Source organism: Pithys albifrons, chromosome 10 (genome assembly GCF_047495875.1).
Source record: "Pithys albifrons albifrons isolate INPA30051 chromosome 10, PitAlb_v1, whole genome shotgun sequence".
In the NCBI taxonomy this organism is placed as follows: Eukaryota; Metazoa; Chordata; class Aves; order Passeriformes; family Thamnophilidae; genus Pithys; species Pithys albifrons.
This window is the reverse complement of record NC_092467.1, coordinates 21,560,005-21,578,414: the sequence shown is the minus strand read 5'-3', so window position 1 is coordinate 21,578,414 and position 18,410 is coordinate 21,560,005. Positions and strand designations below refer to the sequence as shown.

Here is an 18,410-nt window from a genome sequence, read left to right as displayed (position 1 = left end):
GATTTTTCCCTTCTTGAAATGACAGTTTCCCTGGCACCCAAACACATTGCTGTGTTTCCTCAACTGGAAACAAATGAACAAAGAATCCAAATAGTCTGGTGAAAGGCTTATGGAAAAAAATAATTTCCACAGCCCCTTCCTGAGATGCATTCTTTCTTCGCTGCGAATCACAACAGCTTTTCACAGTAGAGGCTTCTGCTTTACCTTTTCTCTGAATTATTGCCTTCCCTCCAGCATATACAAGCCATCCATCTGGAGTTCTCCCACACTGTCTTCCTTTAAAAGGCTACTTCCATTTCTTTGACATAAAATCCCTTATAAAGCTCTCAAATAGCTAAAAGCAAGACAGTCATCCCTTTGGAACTGTCTTCAACACAAACACATCTATTTTCTCTGCAAAGTCAGGATTTTTTTTTAAAGCATGACAAACTGTTGCAGTGTCAAGATGCCTTTTTACAGGGTGACAGAGGCACTTCACAAACTCTGCTGGCATAAAGTGCCTTGCTACTGATCTGTAACACCACAGTTTAAGATTATGTTTGACTATGGATTCCCAGACATCTTGTGAAAAAGACTGACAAAACTGCTACATTATTTCTAGATTTCTAATAGGCTTCCTAAACCCAGCACAAGTCACCATTACTAAAGCTGAGGCAAATATCCCTGCTCATCTTGGAAAAATTGTTCACTATTATCGAGCAATTATTTATATGATAGAAATCTTGCATTTTCAGCATTCTTTGAAGTGAGAAAACAACTTCTTTTTCAACATCAAGTCTTGTTGCTTTTCCCCAAAATAGCCTCCCCTCAACTTGTATTTATCATTATATAGCATACAAAATTGAGAACAGTACAGTTGAGATCTCACAACAAGCACAGCATCAAATAGAGCAGAATAATTACCTCCTGTGACTCAAATCTGATGCTTTTGTTACTATTACCCAGAACGGGTTTTGTTTTGGTATCACTGTTTTAACTCTTAGTCTGATCTGCTATAATACCCATTTAGCACAGAACTGCTTCATTCCCTGACAAGCTGATGTCCCTTACACTCAATCCATTTTTCTCTTGCACATTTTACAGGGCCAGCCTGTTTCACCAATCCAGACCATTAATGAAAATATTGAATAAATTCATAAACTTGATCACAATACAGTGCTTTAACCAACAATATACCTCCCATATTTCTAATTAAGAACATCATGTAGGAAAAATTCTTCTATTCATTGTTACTTCCCTTTAGTATATTAGAGAACCCAAATCAAAGAAAACTAGTTAAAACAAGACAGTATAAATTCTAGTTTAGTTCAGTCATCCTATTATGACAAAAAAGGGCAAAAATGGAGGTGGGAAGTTAGAACAGCCTTCCACAGGCCAAGGTCAGAAAGTTACTAGTGACTGTTCCTAAGTCTTATTTGCACCACTGTTTTTAGCTCTATTTCTTGTCAGGTAGGATGAGAAAGAAAAAGATTTACATTCAGACAGGACTGACACTCCTACACAGCACATTAACAAATACTCAAGGTTGAGGGACACTTTCTCTAGGACTTCTAGAGGTGTTTTTTTAAACCAGAATAGCTTTAAATAACAAAGTTCCAAACCACTACAATTTTATACTAGTTATAAAATTATACAGAAGAATGTTATGTTAGCATTTTCTTTGGAGTTAGAACAGACAACATCGTTGTCTAAACATAAAGTGGTCAAGAAATGTAGTTGTATGGGTGTGAGAGCAATATCACAGCATTACTTCAAAAGTTTTTATATTTATATAATAAACGAAAAACATTAGAAAAGCTCTCCCCGCCTATTCTATAGTTAACTATTTTTTTTATTGATCCAGTCTTGAATAATGCTGCTTATTTGGTAACAGTATCAGGCAAAACCACGAGCAAGTGCTATTCTGCATTCCAATATAATTAATTCAATAGAGTTCTGCAATATATACATTTTATCCAGCTTCTGACATTAAAGGTCATCATGCCAATGAAAATTTTTAACAATACAATAAAATCCTTCAAATGGAAATGCTTCTGAATGTAATTCAAGAGACCAGACACTTAATTTTCTGAAATTTGCATCACTCATGTCCATAGTAATTTTACATTTCACACTTCATGCTCTCAAACGTTACCTTAGAGAAGACTAAATCTTTTTTTCCACAGATACTATTAAAGACACTAGCCAGGTTTATAGAGTTACAGAAGACTATAATAAGATGTAAAATTTAGTAGGTAATAAGTTATGACATTTACTGAGTAAAACATTATTCAGTCTACACTAATGTTTGATCCATTCAAATACAGTAAGTATTTGGATGTTATATACTACCCATTTCATATACTTACAGTGCAAAATAAGTGACAATTTTTTTACCTGAGCATTTAAGAAATGAAAATCCTTTTTATCATTGATTACAGTCCATTTAAAATATACTCCTCATATACTTAGGTTTGTCAAGACTGTACAATTAAGACAGGCAAAAGTTTGTAGATATCAGAAGCCCGATCAGAAATCAGAAGGGTTACTGAACATCTCTATAATTTGTCCCTGTTTTTCAAGTCTAAGGATATAACAGGATTATTTATAAATTCAGAAATTACATTTTTTTCCATTGACCAAACATTCCAAAATGTACAAACAACATGCCTTCCAAAACAGAGAAACAGCTGCTATTTAACCAAATTGCAATACATATTTCAACTTACTATTCTGTAGTTAATGTAATGCCCAGTGAGCTGTGCCTCCAACAGACATAAGGGAATAAAACTTTTAGGAATGTATTTTGGGCATTTTGTAAGGAAGCTGGATTCCTTACAAGTTCATCTTTTTGTCAATAGCTACAGACCATGAGTTTCTAATTCAATCTTCTCCTCAGTTTGCAATAGATCAGGTTCAACTGGAGGGACAGGTGGTCTGAGTATAATCTCTGGACCTCCACCATAGATTGACTGAAGAAAATTCCATGTTTCTTCAGATATTTGTCCAGAATCTGCACCTGAAAAATTTTTAAAATTCAATTACTATTTAGAATAATTCCTTCATTACTTAAGTCCGTAATAGATAGAAAAAAAGAATGGGAATTCAAATTTAAAAATGTAAGCTACATTTGTGCTTTATCTTGCATCAACTGCCAAGCCCAATTATCTATTTTGTGTTGATTTTATACTTCTTGATTCTTACAACTACCTGCTCTAAATTATACACACTTGCATAAAACACATGGAAGTTGCATGCTAAACATCTTTTATAATGTCTACCCGTGAAGCTGAGAACTTGTAGCTCTTGGTACTCAGGAATCAACAATCCATATTATTGTAAGGACATGCTGTCCCATCAATTACACAGACAAGTTCAAGGACTCAAGATTCTTGTTTCATCAGGGAAGTGAATACTGATAGTAAAGAATAAAAGTATGAGAACCATAGTGAAATTCTCAGAACCCCAGAGAGAAATCTTTATCAATAGGATAGTAACAGCCCCAGTAATGCTCCTTGTACGTATCACTGATGGGTCAGCCTGATTTCTTTTCACTCACTGATTAAAGTCTTTGCTTATGATTCCATTCCCCTGGCTAGACGTTCATCTCCCATCTCAACTCAGCATCCAACAAGAATTTCTGATTTTCTGTAGTTTTTTGCAGTGGCAAAGGACAAGAGAGGATCAGCACATCAGCACATCCTTTCTGACACAGCTGGAATGATTTCTTCATGCTAACCCAGGCAGAGGTCAAATTTCTATTCTACCAGAATAAATGCCCTCTTCCTTAAGCAAAAATTTCTTCATCCTCATACTTACACAAAAAAAAAGAAGAAAAAAAAGGGGAAAAAAAAAGAGCCATAATAAAGGGTCTTCTTCCCCTACTTCCTGTACTTTTCTGTCCTCACCACCTGTTCCAGTGGTGCCTACTATTGTACTCTATTAAAAGTTTCCAAAGAGGACAGGTACAAAGAGCTGCACATTGCTTTACCTACACTAACTCAACTATGCAAAGCTTCATCTGGAAGAAGTGTTAAGAAAACCCCAATCAAACCATGTGACACAAAACCAAAGCACACTCATCATTTTCAAGTTACTCTGCACCTCCTACAATCCCATCCACACTTGTATTAGTCTATTACAGATATTAATTCTTTATTTTAAGAATAAGCTGGTCCCCACAAATGGGCACGACACAGATTCACTGGAAACTGCCATTTTACAGCAACAACAAAAAAATAATTTTCCAAACTTCAGCAAATACACAAGTAGCCCAAAGCTGCAGCAATACTGGACACCTACCTTGTTTTAGCACAGCATTTCCACATTTTGTTACTGCAATCTTAGCATTATCAATGGGACCAGGAGGATCTAGGGCAACAGAAAAATTATTAGAACTGGGAAAGCTGAAAACAAATAGCAGGCTCAAAGTTCTATTTCCAAATGGAGAAAAAACTGCTTCTTCTTGTACTGCTTAACAGTATGTTCTAAGTTGTTAAAAGCTAATCAGATTTTTAATTAAAAGCAAGTTTTTCAAAGCATTCATGATTACAGTAAGTGTTCAAGCAACATAAAACACAAATTAATCCTAATTCTTACCCCTAGCAAAGTTGTCCTAAAGCAGACTCAGACAAGACTGTAGAACATTTTATCAGTGTTTCCATTTCAAAACTTTAGGGGCACCTAAAGTGAGCTAAATTTACATTATAATAGTGTTACTGAGTTATCTGTGAGTTTAGGTTGTGACAACGGGGCCATCTCTCCTCCAGAAGCTGCAGCATTATCTATCAGGTTGCACAGCTAAATCCATCCACCCTCGCACTTAGATCAATTTTCCTCCTGCTGCTAACAGCAAACCCCTGCAAACAAGCAACATTCTTTTCACAACTACCCCATTATTCCATTGCTGTGAATGATTTATCTGTAATTTGGTTCCTGGATATAACCTATAAAACCTGTGTCTTAGGTACTGAAGAGCTTTTGTCATCTCCTCCATCTGTCCTTCCACCAAAGCAGAAACAATTTACTTAAGCAGTACCACTCCTACAAGACAACAAACCCCAAAATATACCTGTATTTTGAAATGGAGCACAACTTACCACTGTCTTTACCCTTTACAAATCCTTCCCATTCTCTAAACCAGTGCATACTGATGCAGTAAAATGTTGATGGAGATTCTTCTTCTTGGAATGCTCTGTTAAGCTAAAAGGAAAAAAAATTGTAGTTTTCTGTGCTTTTTTTTTAATTTAAACTACCAAATTCTTTTAACCACTGTAATTCTTATCAGCATAATATTACACTATTACAGAACATTTTAAAGTACTGTCTGATCATCAGACAGTAACTACGTGGTGAATACCCAAGATGAGATTTTAATGCAGTGGTAGCCTTCATATTAAAAGCTGATTTATTATTTAGTGGAAATTTTTTTTTATTTTTCCTGAAAACAGCAACAAGTGCTTACCCATCAAACACTACTGGATAATTACTGTGAAGGCTGAACTCACAAGTAGCAAAACAAAGCAGAAAACTTATTTTAATAAAAGAAAACAAAATAAAATGTTTTGAAATAGTTTCTCCATAATTTTATGGAAGGTTCTTTGTGTGAAGAACTGAATCTTCATCTATGTTTGTTTTTTCCCTGATATTTTGAGCAGACAGCAGTACAATGCCAAGCAAGTCACAGTGATCTAATGCATTGAAACTTTTCATGACTTAAAGATCTTTTTTCAATGTTATTAAGAAAGAAGTAAAAAGTAATTTAAAATTTTAAAACCATTATCTTTTTAGCTCTGTTATACTTCCCCTTTGAAGTCATGAATGTAAATCAACACAGCTTCTGAAGGTTTCAGACAGAGCAAGTTTTGCAGTCATTCCCTGAAGCAATCCTAATAGAGGAGATTGGAATATTCTGTGTACTAACCAGTAACAATACTTGCACACCAGTGCACATATAACCACTGTTTATACTGGAAAGACACTGACTGCTAAAGCAAATGAGGTTGAGTCAATGTTGTCAGCAATAATTACTTGCCAGTGGTAACCCAGAGTGAAGAAAAATCAATTACTAAGATTTCAAACAGCAGTTAAAACATGGAAAAGCTGACACAATCTTTCAAGTGTGATTAAAGGACAAACAGAACTGAAAGAACAGATTCAATCCTATATTTCTTTCCCTCGTGAATTAAGATAGCAGAAATGGGACTCCAATATCTCTGCACTTATTTTCACTGAAAACTTCAAAGCACAATTTGTGCTTTAAAAACTACTAAATCATTACCACTAGTTATTTTACCATTCAAACTCGAGCACATAATTGTCCAACTCATGGAATATACAGTAGCTCCTTGATACTAATTTTAAGGATCCATATTTTCTTCACACTGAATTAGTTATGTTTAGATGTCTAATGCTTTTTTTAAAATTAGAACTAAAGAATATGATTAAATTTTTCTTGGCACAGTATTATTGTACTTAAACCCTACCAGTTGCACAGAACAGACCACTAGCAGTGTATCAAGAACAACTGCTCAACTGGCTGCACTGTTTCCACACGATGAAAAAGCAATTTAAGAGACACATGAAAAATTTTCTCTAAGTACGTTTCCATATAAGCACTTATCTAGGATATCACAAGAACATTACTGTTGCCATTAGGAAAGAAGAGATTGTACATAGATATGCAGATATTTAATAAAGTCCATGTGTTTCAGGAATTTACTGTGCAATGCTGGTAATCTGCTGGGTCAAGTAATGACTGTCAGGTAATGCCAAATAGCAAAACAGGTATTTATTTTTTTACCCGAATAAACATTTCCAATTCATTTTTCCTTCTTTTTTCAATTCTTTCAGACTCTATTTGGCAGGTGTGACAAACATACAGATGGTTAACAGCTGGTCCTCCTCCGTATCTGCAGCAAAAGTAAAGAAAAAACATTAACCTTGAGAAAAATGGCATGTAAAAACATCATGCACCTCTAGACATCGTAGATGTCAGTGTGTAGCACAAGTCTAATGCATGCCAGTCACACCCATCCACAAAAGTCTTTCTTCCATGTTTTCTTTGTATGAAACTTCCAGGTGCATGGAAATCTGCAGGGACACTGTTCCTGAGAAGCACAGGAGATAGATGTGTGTGTGGAGGTGTGTGGGTGTATCTTAGGAACATGGGCAGCATTTGCTAGCCTGGAAACTTAAACCTGATAAAGAAAACATTCTTAAATGACTAGCAGCCTTAAGAGATATGTATATACAACAGAAAGGTCAGGTTAAAATACACATTGAGATAAGGATATTTCAGGCTCTGCTTTCCAGTTGAAAAGTTATTTTTGTCAGAGCTATGTTCTCTCCTGATTTTGTTTTCCTTCTAAAACATCAGAATTTATCCCCAAAATCTTACATTAAATGAGATAAAAGAGAGTGCTCTGAGGCATATTAACATGAATCACAGTTCAAAACATGAAAGTTCTTAAGCAAGAGTGAAAAGTAACTGTTTACTTAGTGAATGAAATTAAGCAAACATCTGCCCTGGAAGGCATTTCTTTTTGTGCCCTTTTAAGACTTCTATGCTTATCAATCCACAAAAATAATTTGAGATGCTATTTTCCCCCCCACAAATATAGAAGTGTTGTATTTCACCTGAAAATTAAAGTATTGTTTCAGTGCATCAGGACTTGTACATACAAGTTACTCAGTACATACTTTATCATCCCAACTTAACAAAGACATGTTACATAAAATTTCATGTTTCATAAACCCACCATTTAAATCACACCTCGGGGTTCACATTTTGGCTTTAGACTGCACTGACCAGTTCACACATTTTTAACCAAAATAGGTCATGTGTGTGGTATGTGTTATTTCAAAGAAACTCTGACCCCAAACTATTTGGAATTGTAGTGCCACATGAGCAGCAAAATAAGTTATTCTGGGACTCAGACTGGCAAGTGGCATCTGACCTGAGCGTGTCCTTTTCCCTAATGCTATCTCAGTAACAGCTCCCATCACACCTCCCCTCCTCGCACCAAATTCTCACCCACTACAGCCATGGTCCCCTCCCACAAATCCGAGATAACAGCAAGACAAAAAGCAGACCACGGTCACTTTAGAGCTGCTCTGTGTTAAAGGATTTGTGTGACAGTCAGGAGGCCAGGCAGAACAGACACATTTAGCAATAACAATTCATACCTCTTTCCTGCCTAACAGATTACTCTCAACTTATGAAGGATCCCATAATCTCTGGAACTTTTCTATCACATGACTTAAGTTTGACATATTGTTAAAGATATTTACAGAGAAGGGAGATCAATGAGAAGTTTAAAAAAATCTTCCTTCAGATTTAACGAATACTTTCACATTCAGAAAATGGATAATGGAAGACAAAAATCAGTACATATAGGAAAAGTGTAATTAAGCTGGAAATAGCATTGTTTTTATTTTTCACTTGTATCCACTGGAACTTTAAAACATCAATAATAAAAAAATCCAAACAAACAAACAACCCAATCCTTTAGCTATAGTGTTTCTGTAGCAGGAAATTAACAGCTATAAGTATTTCATGTAAATGTATTGCAGAGTCTTTTAGGTCATCAGCAAAGCTTTTCTGCAGCTTTTTGTTCCTTTAAAAAAGCCCACAGCTTGTAAGAATTTCTCCTTTATGAGCAAGCACTCAAACCTGACCAACATTAAAAAGTGTGGAGTACTTATACAGAACACTTAGATATAAGTTATTTTGAAGCAGCACTGGCAGCTGAGGCTATGGATTCAAAGCCAACATAAAAGAAAAGCTGTCTCCAGCCAACAAGAGAACAGGAAGCTGATACAGAGAGCTCTTTCAAAATACCTCTTGCAAAATGTACTTCTGCTGACCTACTTTGGTTATTTTGTACATACCACACACATTTATTGGTTTAATATTGAAGTACTAGCCCAATAACACAGTACTCAATGGAGGCTTTTAGCACTACTCTGCTCAAGAAAACTAAATAACTGGACTGTTTGCAATTCTTTCACTCAGCTTTGCACCTATTTTGAACCCCCACAGCCACCAATTCTAATGTCTGATGTTGCTGATTGGCACATATTTGCTCTCAAACTGTAGCACTGGATTTTTTCCAATGATAGTTCAAAACTTACCTGCTATATAGATTATCCCATATATTTTGAGGTAGCATTACAACTAGGTCCTCTATGAAGTTAGCTTTGTGTGGAGGAACACCTGCAGAAAGAACAAAACCAAACAAAACCCCAAATAATTAAAAAGATTTGTGGGTTTTAGTGGGGGCAGGAAGAATGGAGACTATGTTAGAAGCCCACAAATAAATAAAAAATAAAACCTTTCTATTACTTCAGAGAAATCATGTAAACCAAGTTTTACCACAGTATAATCTATTACTGCATTTAAAGAGATCACTCTAAATTTTAGTCTTTTATGAAGCTGAAAAGTTTATAAAAAGCAGAAGCAAATTACATAAAGACCTATCATTTTAGATACTGATTTCAAAAATTTTAAAGTATACAATTAAAATGTTAGTGATTACATAATTTGTTTATGCATGTAAACATTAACAAAATGTCAATTCAAAATACACTTATTTGCTGTAGACCTTATGGAATTACTTCAAACAACACGAATACACAAGTTTAGGAAGCAAGCAGATAAGCCAAACTATTCCTCTTCAAGTATGAAGAAGGTTTAAAAACAGAATCAAATGCGCACAGAAAAGCAAAAAAATGGGTAACTTCACACAGTATCATTTCCAATTAGTGAACTATAAAATAAGACAAATAATTTACTCAGAAGTTATAATTTACCCAAGAAGTTACAGCATGAACTTACTCCAGTCAAATTTCTTTAACTAAAACAACTGTACACCCTTTAATAGCTGGAAGTTGACACATTATGTTTAAATGATTCTCAGTTACAGTCTCACCTCCATGTATACAGAGAAAGTCATTATTTGAAATTGGTCCTGGCTCCGCAAAAGTCTTGAATTTGTTTAACCACTGTCTGGAAACATAGAACTGCAAAAGACTTGGTTCCATCATATTCAGCAGACTTGATATCCTCCGTCTCTCTCGCTGTGCTTCTTCACTGCTCTTCCTAGAACCAAAATTAAAATCATTAAACAAATACATATCCTTGTGTACAGTGCAGATAATTCACTGTGTGAAAAGAAAACTCTGCCCTCAAGGAAATTGCCTGGGCCATGTCTATACTTTGAAGCTTACACAGCCTAAGAAAGCCAATAATGGTACTGCAAGAGAGATGGCAGACTGTGCAGAGGTGCCATAGCGCAGGAGAAGGGCTGTGCCCATTGCCCATTTCCTCTATGCAGCTTTTGAGATAAAGCTTTGCAAACTGTTTGGGCAGATGTTCCTTACTCACCTTCAGAGCCAAGGTTAAACAGGAAGCAAATCAGCTAAATCCCCTACTTTTCCTGTATCTCCCCACTGTTCTCATTGACACTGTCGCTGCTGTACAACTGGAAGTAACTCTGCTCTCCTGTTTAGATTGAAGAGAATCTCTCTCCTCCAAAAGCAGGTTTGAACCTTTCATTCCATTCTCCAAAACTCTGAACTGGAACCTGACTCAGCATCACACAAAAACTGGGCCCCTCAGTTAATTTACAGCACAAAAGTTGAGTCCAATACCAACAGAAAAGCTTCAGGTACATCTAATGGCCCCAGGACAAGCCTATTTATAGTCAGCAAAACAAGATTAAAACAGTTGGAAAAAGTAAATGCTGTGAACCTAATTAAAATACATCACCTGTTTAAATTCAGATGAAAATTATTTAACAAAACACTTAAAAGTTTGAAAATGAAATTCAAGTAGGTAAGTTCCTTTTCCAATTGTAATTTCAAAATATAACGTATCTCCACTAAGCTTTCTAAAATGTGCTGCCAAAACATCTAATTTGTGCCTTTTATGGGTATATTCTCTTTTAAATCCAAATTTTAGAAATGCTACTTTTTTTTTATTTATTCAAATATGATCACCCACAATCAAAGATACAGTGCTCTTTCTTGGCAATGCAGCATGACTTCCAAATTGCTCTTAAAAGACCTACTGAGTCAGATTCATGGGCTTAGCTCAGACAGCAGCAGATATGAGTGTTTCTAATGGAAGTTTAAAACATACTCAGAACACATCTTGATTCTTTAGCAACTCTAACACACAATGTATTTTGCAGCCAACTTGTTGCAGAAATTTGATCTTACTACTAGAAACTTAAAATTTGAAAATTCAGTTAAGTTGCTTTTATTATTTCAAGTACAAAAATCCCTTAGGCTGAAGATGATAATAACATGACTTCTGACTAATTTCAATTTTTAGGAAGAGACTAGCCTATGAATTCCCTGGCATTAAATTACAACACAGTAAAATCTCTGTTGTTCCACATCCCATCTGACAAAGACTTTGCACAATTCCATTTACAGCAATTTCGTGCAAAACCTCTCCTTGTGCAGAATTCCCTTTCTCTAACTGAAAACAAGGTAACTGGTTGCTAGTTTTAACTGCTGCTTAAAGTTCTCTTTCCATTTCCCTTAGTATGCTTTATTTATGCAGGTTTAATTTTCATTTTAAGTTCCCAATGTTTTAACAATGACACAGCAAGTGTTAAGGGCATAATTGAAGGATTAAATCTCTCTCCAGCACAGGCTTTTCTGGTTAGTCAAATTCTTCCATTCTAACTCTGTGGGGCAGCTAATTTCTGAAAGCTGCCCAACTGCTTAAAAAAGTTATTTATATACCTGACACAGAGGTATGATCATACTTTTTATTTCTTACCTGTAGAACAGAACATATGCTTCTGCATTTTGCACGGTGGATTCTGATACTTCTGTGACACTCTGGTCATCAAATTCATACCACAAATTATTTAAATTGTTGCGACAATAAGCTATGTAATGTCCACCTAGAGTGTTAGAAGCAAGAGCTGTTAAAAAGTGTTCAGAGCTGCCCATTTTACTCTGCAATACATGAAAAGGAAGTAAGTCCTAACGAAAAAAGAAAAAAATCAAGACAAATAGGAAAACACAGAATCATTAGCAGACACATTTGGATATTAACTTCTTTCAAACTCAACAGCAGCTTTTTTTCTGTATTTCTATGAGGTAGTGGTGAGTTGCACACCACTGCTTTCAGCACACTCCTGAACCCTTCAAGCAGCTTCCTGTCTAATGCAGTCCTGAACCATGACCCTCAGAGTAAGACTGTCTGAACAATTTACCCTAATCAGTTCTCACCATGAACTCCTTTCAAATCTTTGTATGCTTTATAACAGACAAAGATAGATGTGGAAAAGCTACATATCATGACCATAATTAACTGTGTTTTGAAGACTACTTACATATTTTTAAAATTACTATTTTTAAATAGATATTTAACTGCCAACAAGTAAATAATCAAATATTTGCTAAACTGATAATGTCAAGCACCATTTAACAAGCACTAAATGGAATTTTAAAAAGCATCCAGGAAAAAAAAGGAAAAAACTTCATTTAAACAATGGATACCTCAAGTTTGAGAATTATGAGGGGGTAACTTCTGTAACAATCTATGAAGTGTCTAGCTTAAAACTTCTCTTTCTCCTGTTTTCCAAATCTTGTAAATACTAAAAACATCTAAGCAGACAGGACCTTGACATATAGCAGTAACATGTTCCCTCAGCTACTTGTATCACTACCCATAAATAGCAGTTACTGCCTGTTTTGGGGTTAAATGGCAACCACCATCCAACTTTTAAAAAACTTATTGGCCTCTTTGTGATGCTTTATATGCATTACCTTTTTGGAGAGGGTTTACAAAGTGTAGGTAAGGCATATTATCTATTTATCCTTCAGTGTATGGATACCATCCTAATGAGAAGTGCCACTGTGACTATCAACTGCACAGACCAAACAATCAATCCCACACTTACTGCTGGCAGTTCCATGATGGCAGATGACAGACAGGAGATCATAAGTCACAATTTGAGCTGGACTGTCCTTTGCAAGGAAAGGCTGAAGATCAAGGCCTTCCAAAGGAAAGGACACATGGGTCCCAATTTTTGTGGAAAACATAAGTTCATGTCTAAATCTTTTGAGATGAATGCACAGTATCTGTAAGAAGGATTGACAGATTCAGTTAAGAACTGTACATTCTATTTGGTATTCAATAACTAAACTGTGCACACCATCTTTTTCTTTTATCATCCCAGGAATATTTTTCCCTATGACCTGAAGCAACTATTCACAAGCACTGTATTCCACATTTTTTTTTTGGTAATCAATTGTGCTACTAACACTTATGCAGCAGTGAACAACATACACTTTCTCTACCTCAATACACATATTGCACAATCTTTTCATGAGAGACATTAATTCTTAATGATTATTGATAGAAAAGATTTCCAGTCTGGCTGTGGTATTTAATTCCATGACCCACAGTATAAACAGTAGTATATATAATAATATAAATATAAATGTTGTTACTGTCTGAAAGCTGACAGCAACAACATAGTGAAATTCCATTCCTATAACTCTACTTGCCATTTACAAGATTCATCTTCTTACAGGGTGAATAATCAAATATTGCCCACGTTCTTAACCAAATGCCAGCATGAAGATGGCCTTTCATCAGCATTATAAACACAATTTACTCCATGCAACTCATTAGTCGTAGTGCATTCCTAATCTTGCAGAGAAAGTGCTTGAAAGTGCATACTGTACCTCAGGAAATTTTTGCACTTTGCAGAATTTCACTCCATTTCTTAACCTAAGCAAAGAAAAAAACAGACCAAACCCATCAATACTTACTTCTGAAAAGGTTTTATTTTATTGTGCTAGATCAGTAAAAGTCTAAGCTGAGCATTGGATTGGTAAACCCCAAATATTTCAGGAATATAGACTAGACATGGAGTAGCCAAAATAATACAAACAATAACACTTCAGAAGACAAGACAATCTGTACCACTGAAAAATTCGAAACAGCCAATACAGATAACCAAGTCCCAACTAGCTAACAGTTTCTCTTGGCATAAAGGAAAGAACTTTAAGTTTGCTGATTATTCAGCAACAGAGAAAAAAAACATACTAAGTTTATTTTTAGGAATTTATCTACAGCAGATACAGGATGGAATAACACTCTTGTACCACAGAGGGCTTCAGTCTTCAGACCACTTCTGTTCCTTGGTTCTTTGGTGTTTAAAGACATAGTTTATTAATTTACTTTTAACACACCTTAGTGACCTACTGCATATCAATTAAAACCTGCTAATATTAGAGAGGGCTAAAAGCTTTTATTTTATCAATCAAAACCAACTTAGATCTAAAATTGCAAGGGAATGAAAAAGAATTAAGCACATTTCGTTTGCAATGTCACACAGTCAGTCAGTGCTTCCTGACACCTGCACCTTGGTAACACTACATTTCTGACAGCCAACACACAGGGTAATATCAAAAGATGAACAATATTGTGACATATCCAAGACAAATAAATGTCTCTAGAGTAACAGAAACATTAGAGACTTGAAATAAAGACAAGGTTAAACAAAGGTAAAACCCAACTTACTTTTTACACCTTCCACAGCTGTACATGTTATCACCTGAAATATCAGGGAGAAGAAAAAACAGCCATTATTCTCTAAAACCAAACAGTTATCCTTCAAGTGCATGCATTTGATATATAAAAATTTCAAAGGAATTTATCTTTAGGTTGCAGTCAATATTTAATAGTTGTAAGAGTGTTGCCATAGCAACTACAGAGAAAGGTTCTTAGGTTTTATGTTTTCAACTGAAAGCAGTACAGTATAATCTGAAGAGATGGTGCTATATAATTTAAAAGGGAAATAATGTCCAAATTCAGGTTATAAGAATGAATATTAATATAGTGGGTTTTGAAATTTTTATGAACCTTTAGTTTATACAATTTCACTAAACCAAATTCTGATTTACTCGACATTTCTAAAGTAGCTTCCATGGGCATTTCTTATCTCAAATATTCCACTGAGTGAGAAGCTTACCTTTTTGAAAAGAATGATCCCAAAAGAACAAGGAATAACTGTGTAACAGTCTAACAGGTGGCCTCTGCTTAACTGAATCAAGCTAAGATATTAATCATCTCATTGTGATAGGAGAAAAAAAACAGAAGAAACATGTCCATGTAATTAACCTCTTACCCTTGAGCTCATCTCTGGCGAAAAAGGCAGCAAGACAATCTTGTAAGGTTACAACTGGACCCCAAAACCAGCTAGGAACACATGAGACAACAAACCTGAAACATCATTGACAGAAAAGAAAGAAAACAAACAAATGTTCTGCCAGAAAAGCAGAAACTAGAACTTCAAAATAGACAGATAAATGAAACAAGGTAAATATTACTTACCTTTTGAAATATTCCATAAAAAAGGCTATCCATCCCTGGGGAGCATATGCTTCTCCACATGACCCTGCCTTGACCAGAGATGTCTGATGACTTGCAGAATGGAGTTTAGCAAGATCTTCCTTACCTGGAATAGGCAAGGACAGATCCTGAAAGGTCTCCAGGGTTACAGACAGCTAAAAAAGAAAACAAATGAAATATAATGGAGTTATGCCTGAAGAGAAACAGCAATTAAACTGAGTTCTGTAAAATTCACCAGTAACTACTAAGTCACTGAAAGTTCCATTAGGTAGCATATTAATATAAACAAGGAGATTAATAAGAATTCATTTTCTAAAGAAGAGGAAGCAAGAAATAACATTTTAGAGTGAACTTCTACATTGCTATCGTTGAAACATTTTTTTAAGTCATTACTATTTGTCTTCCTATCAGTCATACAACACACTAGGATTTTGCCCTCAGGCTTCTGTTATACAAGCTAGTTTCAGAAAGCTTCAGCCCATTGTTTCCACAGTCCTTTACTTTGCCATTATCCTGACCTGATGTAACTGCACTCGCTATGAGGGAGACAGCTGTGCTGCATTCTTGCTCCTGTGCTGCAATCAACACTAATCACAGAGTCAAACACAGAGCAAGCTTCAGAAATTTTTATTTGTTTTTTGAACTTGCTCATCAAATTATTATGAGGTGTCAGTATCTTAGATCTTAAACAAGAGGAGCAGTAAGGGCAAGCAACTGTATCAGGGTTAGGTTTAAACCTTACCTTGAGAAAGTTCTCCCCAGTGTAAGGATTTGGATAACCAATATTTGATACAATTGCTTTGAAACTGAGGTGATACACTAGACCTATTTAGATAATTGACTTCTTTTAAATAATCACATGTGCTGTTTCAAGTAATTCTCTGCACAAATACTGCAGAAAAAATCAACTATTCCTATGCCACACTGCATCTTGCACACCAGAAGACAACTTCAGAAAGCAACTAATGACTCATCTTACCTGTAAAAGCTGGGGTCTTGGATTTTTTGAAACGCCTGAATTTTGTTAGCCTCAGTCTACCTGATAAAATTGTATGATTAGACTACTGTCCTATCTCTTGCTTGTAACATTAGCTACCTCAGAACGTACAACAGCAGCAGACATTGATGATATCAGGATATTGAGAATACTATTAAAAACTATCATACCTAAGTGAAGTTGAAGAGTAAGCCTCTTCTCCACCTTCGCTGTAAACCTATTCTCAAAATGTTATTTTTCAGCTCTGAGTAAATATCCAGCTCAATAAATACAAGCTATTCTAAACACAAAGTGCTGGTAAGTAGCTACTATTGCAATCCGAGTAAATGAGCATGAAACCACCTAAGGTTCTGAGGAAATCTGCCACAAAAAAATACAAAGTTACCAGAGAATGACTGTATTTGTAAATCAGTAAGTATTTGTACCGGGGGAAAAAACCCAACATATTAGAAGATAGAACCTTCTCTCCTTACTCACCCGATCACAGGTCAAGCACTGGACTGAGCTTATTATAGTCCCATCAAATATATCAGAGATAACACTCTTATACTTCTTGCGCTTCTTCCTTTTCGGTGATGATACAGTTGGCACTTTAAAATGACAAAAATAAAATGCTGAAGTCAATCAAAATACAATGGATTCTGATTTCCTTCAATTTTGTATAATTAGAAGTCACATATATTTAGGTTTACATTATGAGTTAAGCCTTGTTTTCTGTTTACTAAATATTTCTTAGAAAATACACAAACTGCCAGCTCCAGTCAACTCACATAGGTTCCTCAAGCACTTTATGGGGGACAAAGACCAGAAACTTTTGCCTCTGTAAGTAAAACTCAAACTGCCAATCTGGAAATCTCCAGCCTACTACTACGAGACCCATCTTGGCAGGAATCCCCTATCGTATAAACTTAAAAATGAACATTCTATCTGCCACTTAATTTCAGCAGAAATTCCCAGGAAGTTTTTAACCATGTTGGGATGAAGAGCTCACATACATGGCTATTGCATCACCACTCTAATCACAGGGGCTTGAAGTAGACTAAATGTACCTCTAGAGTCCAGCCTAACACCAGTTTATTAAAAAACCCTAGGTCTCCTAACCTCTCCTTGTGCATGACAGGCTCCAGTCACCTAGTAGTATCTCTTCTGACAGACTTGCTTCAGTTTGTTTAAAACCCTTCTGTAACAGTGAAGCCAAAAACTGGAGAGAGTGGTATGGATGCAGAGGCAAAACTGCTGAACAAATGAATGTCAAAACAAAAGGATGCCAATGATTTAAGTCCATTAAATCATTGTCATTCAACACCAGTGCATTAAAAAGCATTAAAAGGATAACATGAACATGTTCAGAACTTTTCCTGGGCAGCCTATTGAAAGAAAGAGGATCACAATATTCAAGTTATATGAATTCTGGTTTGGGTTTGGTGCAATGCCTTAAAAGCATGTTCTGAGACACAAGCTTTTCTTAAAGTAGTCTACTGTTAGACAAATATGGGGAAAAATAATTAAATATTGTCCCTTGTGCCCTAAAGCAGCACTGTCTTGAATCTAAAGGCAGCATAAGTCTAAATATGCTGGATGCTGATTGTACTGTGGAGAGTGCCAAAAGGAACAGTCTGCACTGCAGGGACATTAACATTAACAACCACAGAGCAGCCAGCACGTACAGGTCTATCCACAGTACAGCTACACACGGATCCTTAAACCTTAATGGACTAAAATGCTGACTTACTGAACTGCTGCTGAAGAACCAATGGGCTTGTGCTCTGAAACGCATTATCTTCCTGGGGGTACTACCTTCTTACACATTTCTCCTCTCTCCAAAGCAGTGTAATTGAGAAAATTGTCTAAAAATATTATTCCATCCTCCCAAAAAAGAGGCAAATATTAGTCATGCTTCAAAAGAATCAAAGTATTATAGAAATACAGGGAGTGATCTTATATGTCCAGCTTAAATAACGGTCTCTCTCTCCCTACTAGAAAAATGACATAAAAAAATCCCTTAAGAACAACACTGCATTGTTACATAAGACATAAGAAATAAAA

General features: G+C 35.7%; 1 protein-coding gene across 5 annotated transcripts in view; it reads right to left on the bottom strand.

The window, feature by feature from the left end:
* Positions 1-1,899: 1,899 nt before the first annotated feature.
* The window catches only part of USP33 (ubiquitin specific peptidase 33), a 35,557-nt gene continuing 19,046 nt past the window's right edge, over positions 1,900-18,410 (bottom strand). For 3 of the 5 annotated variants that reach the window (XM_071565353.1, XM_071565356.1, XM_071565354.1), the window contains 13 exons: positions 16,842-16,954; positions 15,351-15,522; positions 15,144-15,248; positions 14,537-14,570; positions 13,696-13,741; positions 12,906-13,086; positions 11,774-11,900; positions 9,912-10,081; positions 9,115-9,196; positions 6,782-6,890; positions 5,079-5,181; positions 4,282-4,350; positions 1,900-2,998 (listed from right to left, as the gene is read on the bottom strand). In XM_071565353.1, coding sequence (XP_071421454.1) covers positions 2,841-2,998; positions 4,282-4,350; positions 5,079-5,181; positions 6,782-6,890; positions 9,115-9,196; positions 9,912-10,081; positions 11,774-11,900; positions 12,906-13,086; positions 13,696-13,741; positions 14,537-14,570; positions 15,144-15,248; positions 15,351-15,522; positions 16,842-16,954 — 1,469 coding nt within the window. In that variant the 3' untranslated portion in view covers positions 1,900-2,840. Of the gene's footprint in view, positions 2,999-4,281; positions 4,351-5,078; positions 5,182-6,781; positions 6,891-9,114; positions 9,197-9,911; positions 10,082-11,773; positions 11,901-12,905; positions 13,087-13,695; positions 13,742-14,536; positions 14,571-15,143; positions 15,249-15,349; positions 15,523-16,841; positions 16,955-18,410 lie in introns of all 5 variants that reach the window. The other 2 variants (XM_071565357.1, XM_071565358.1) reach the window with 2 other exon arrangements.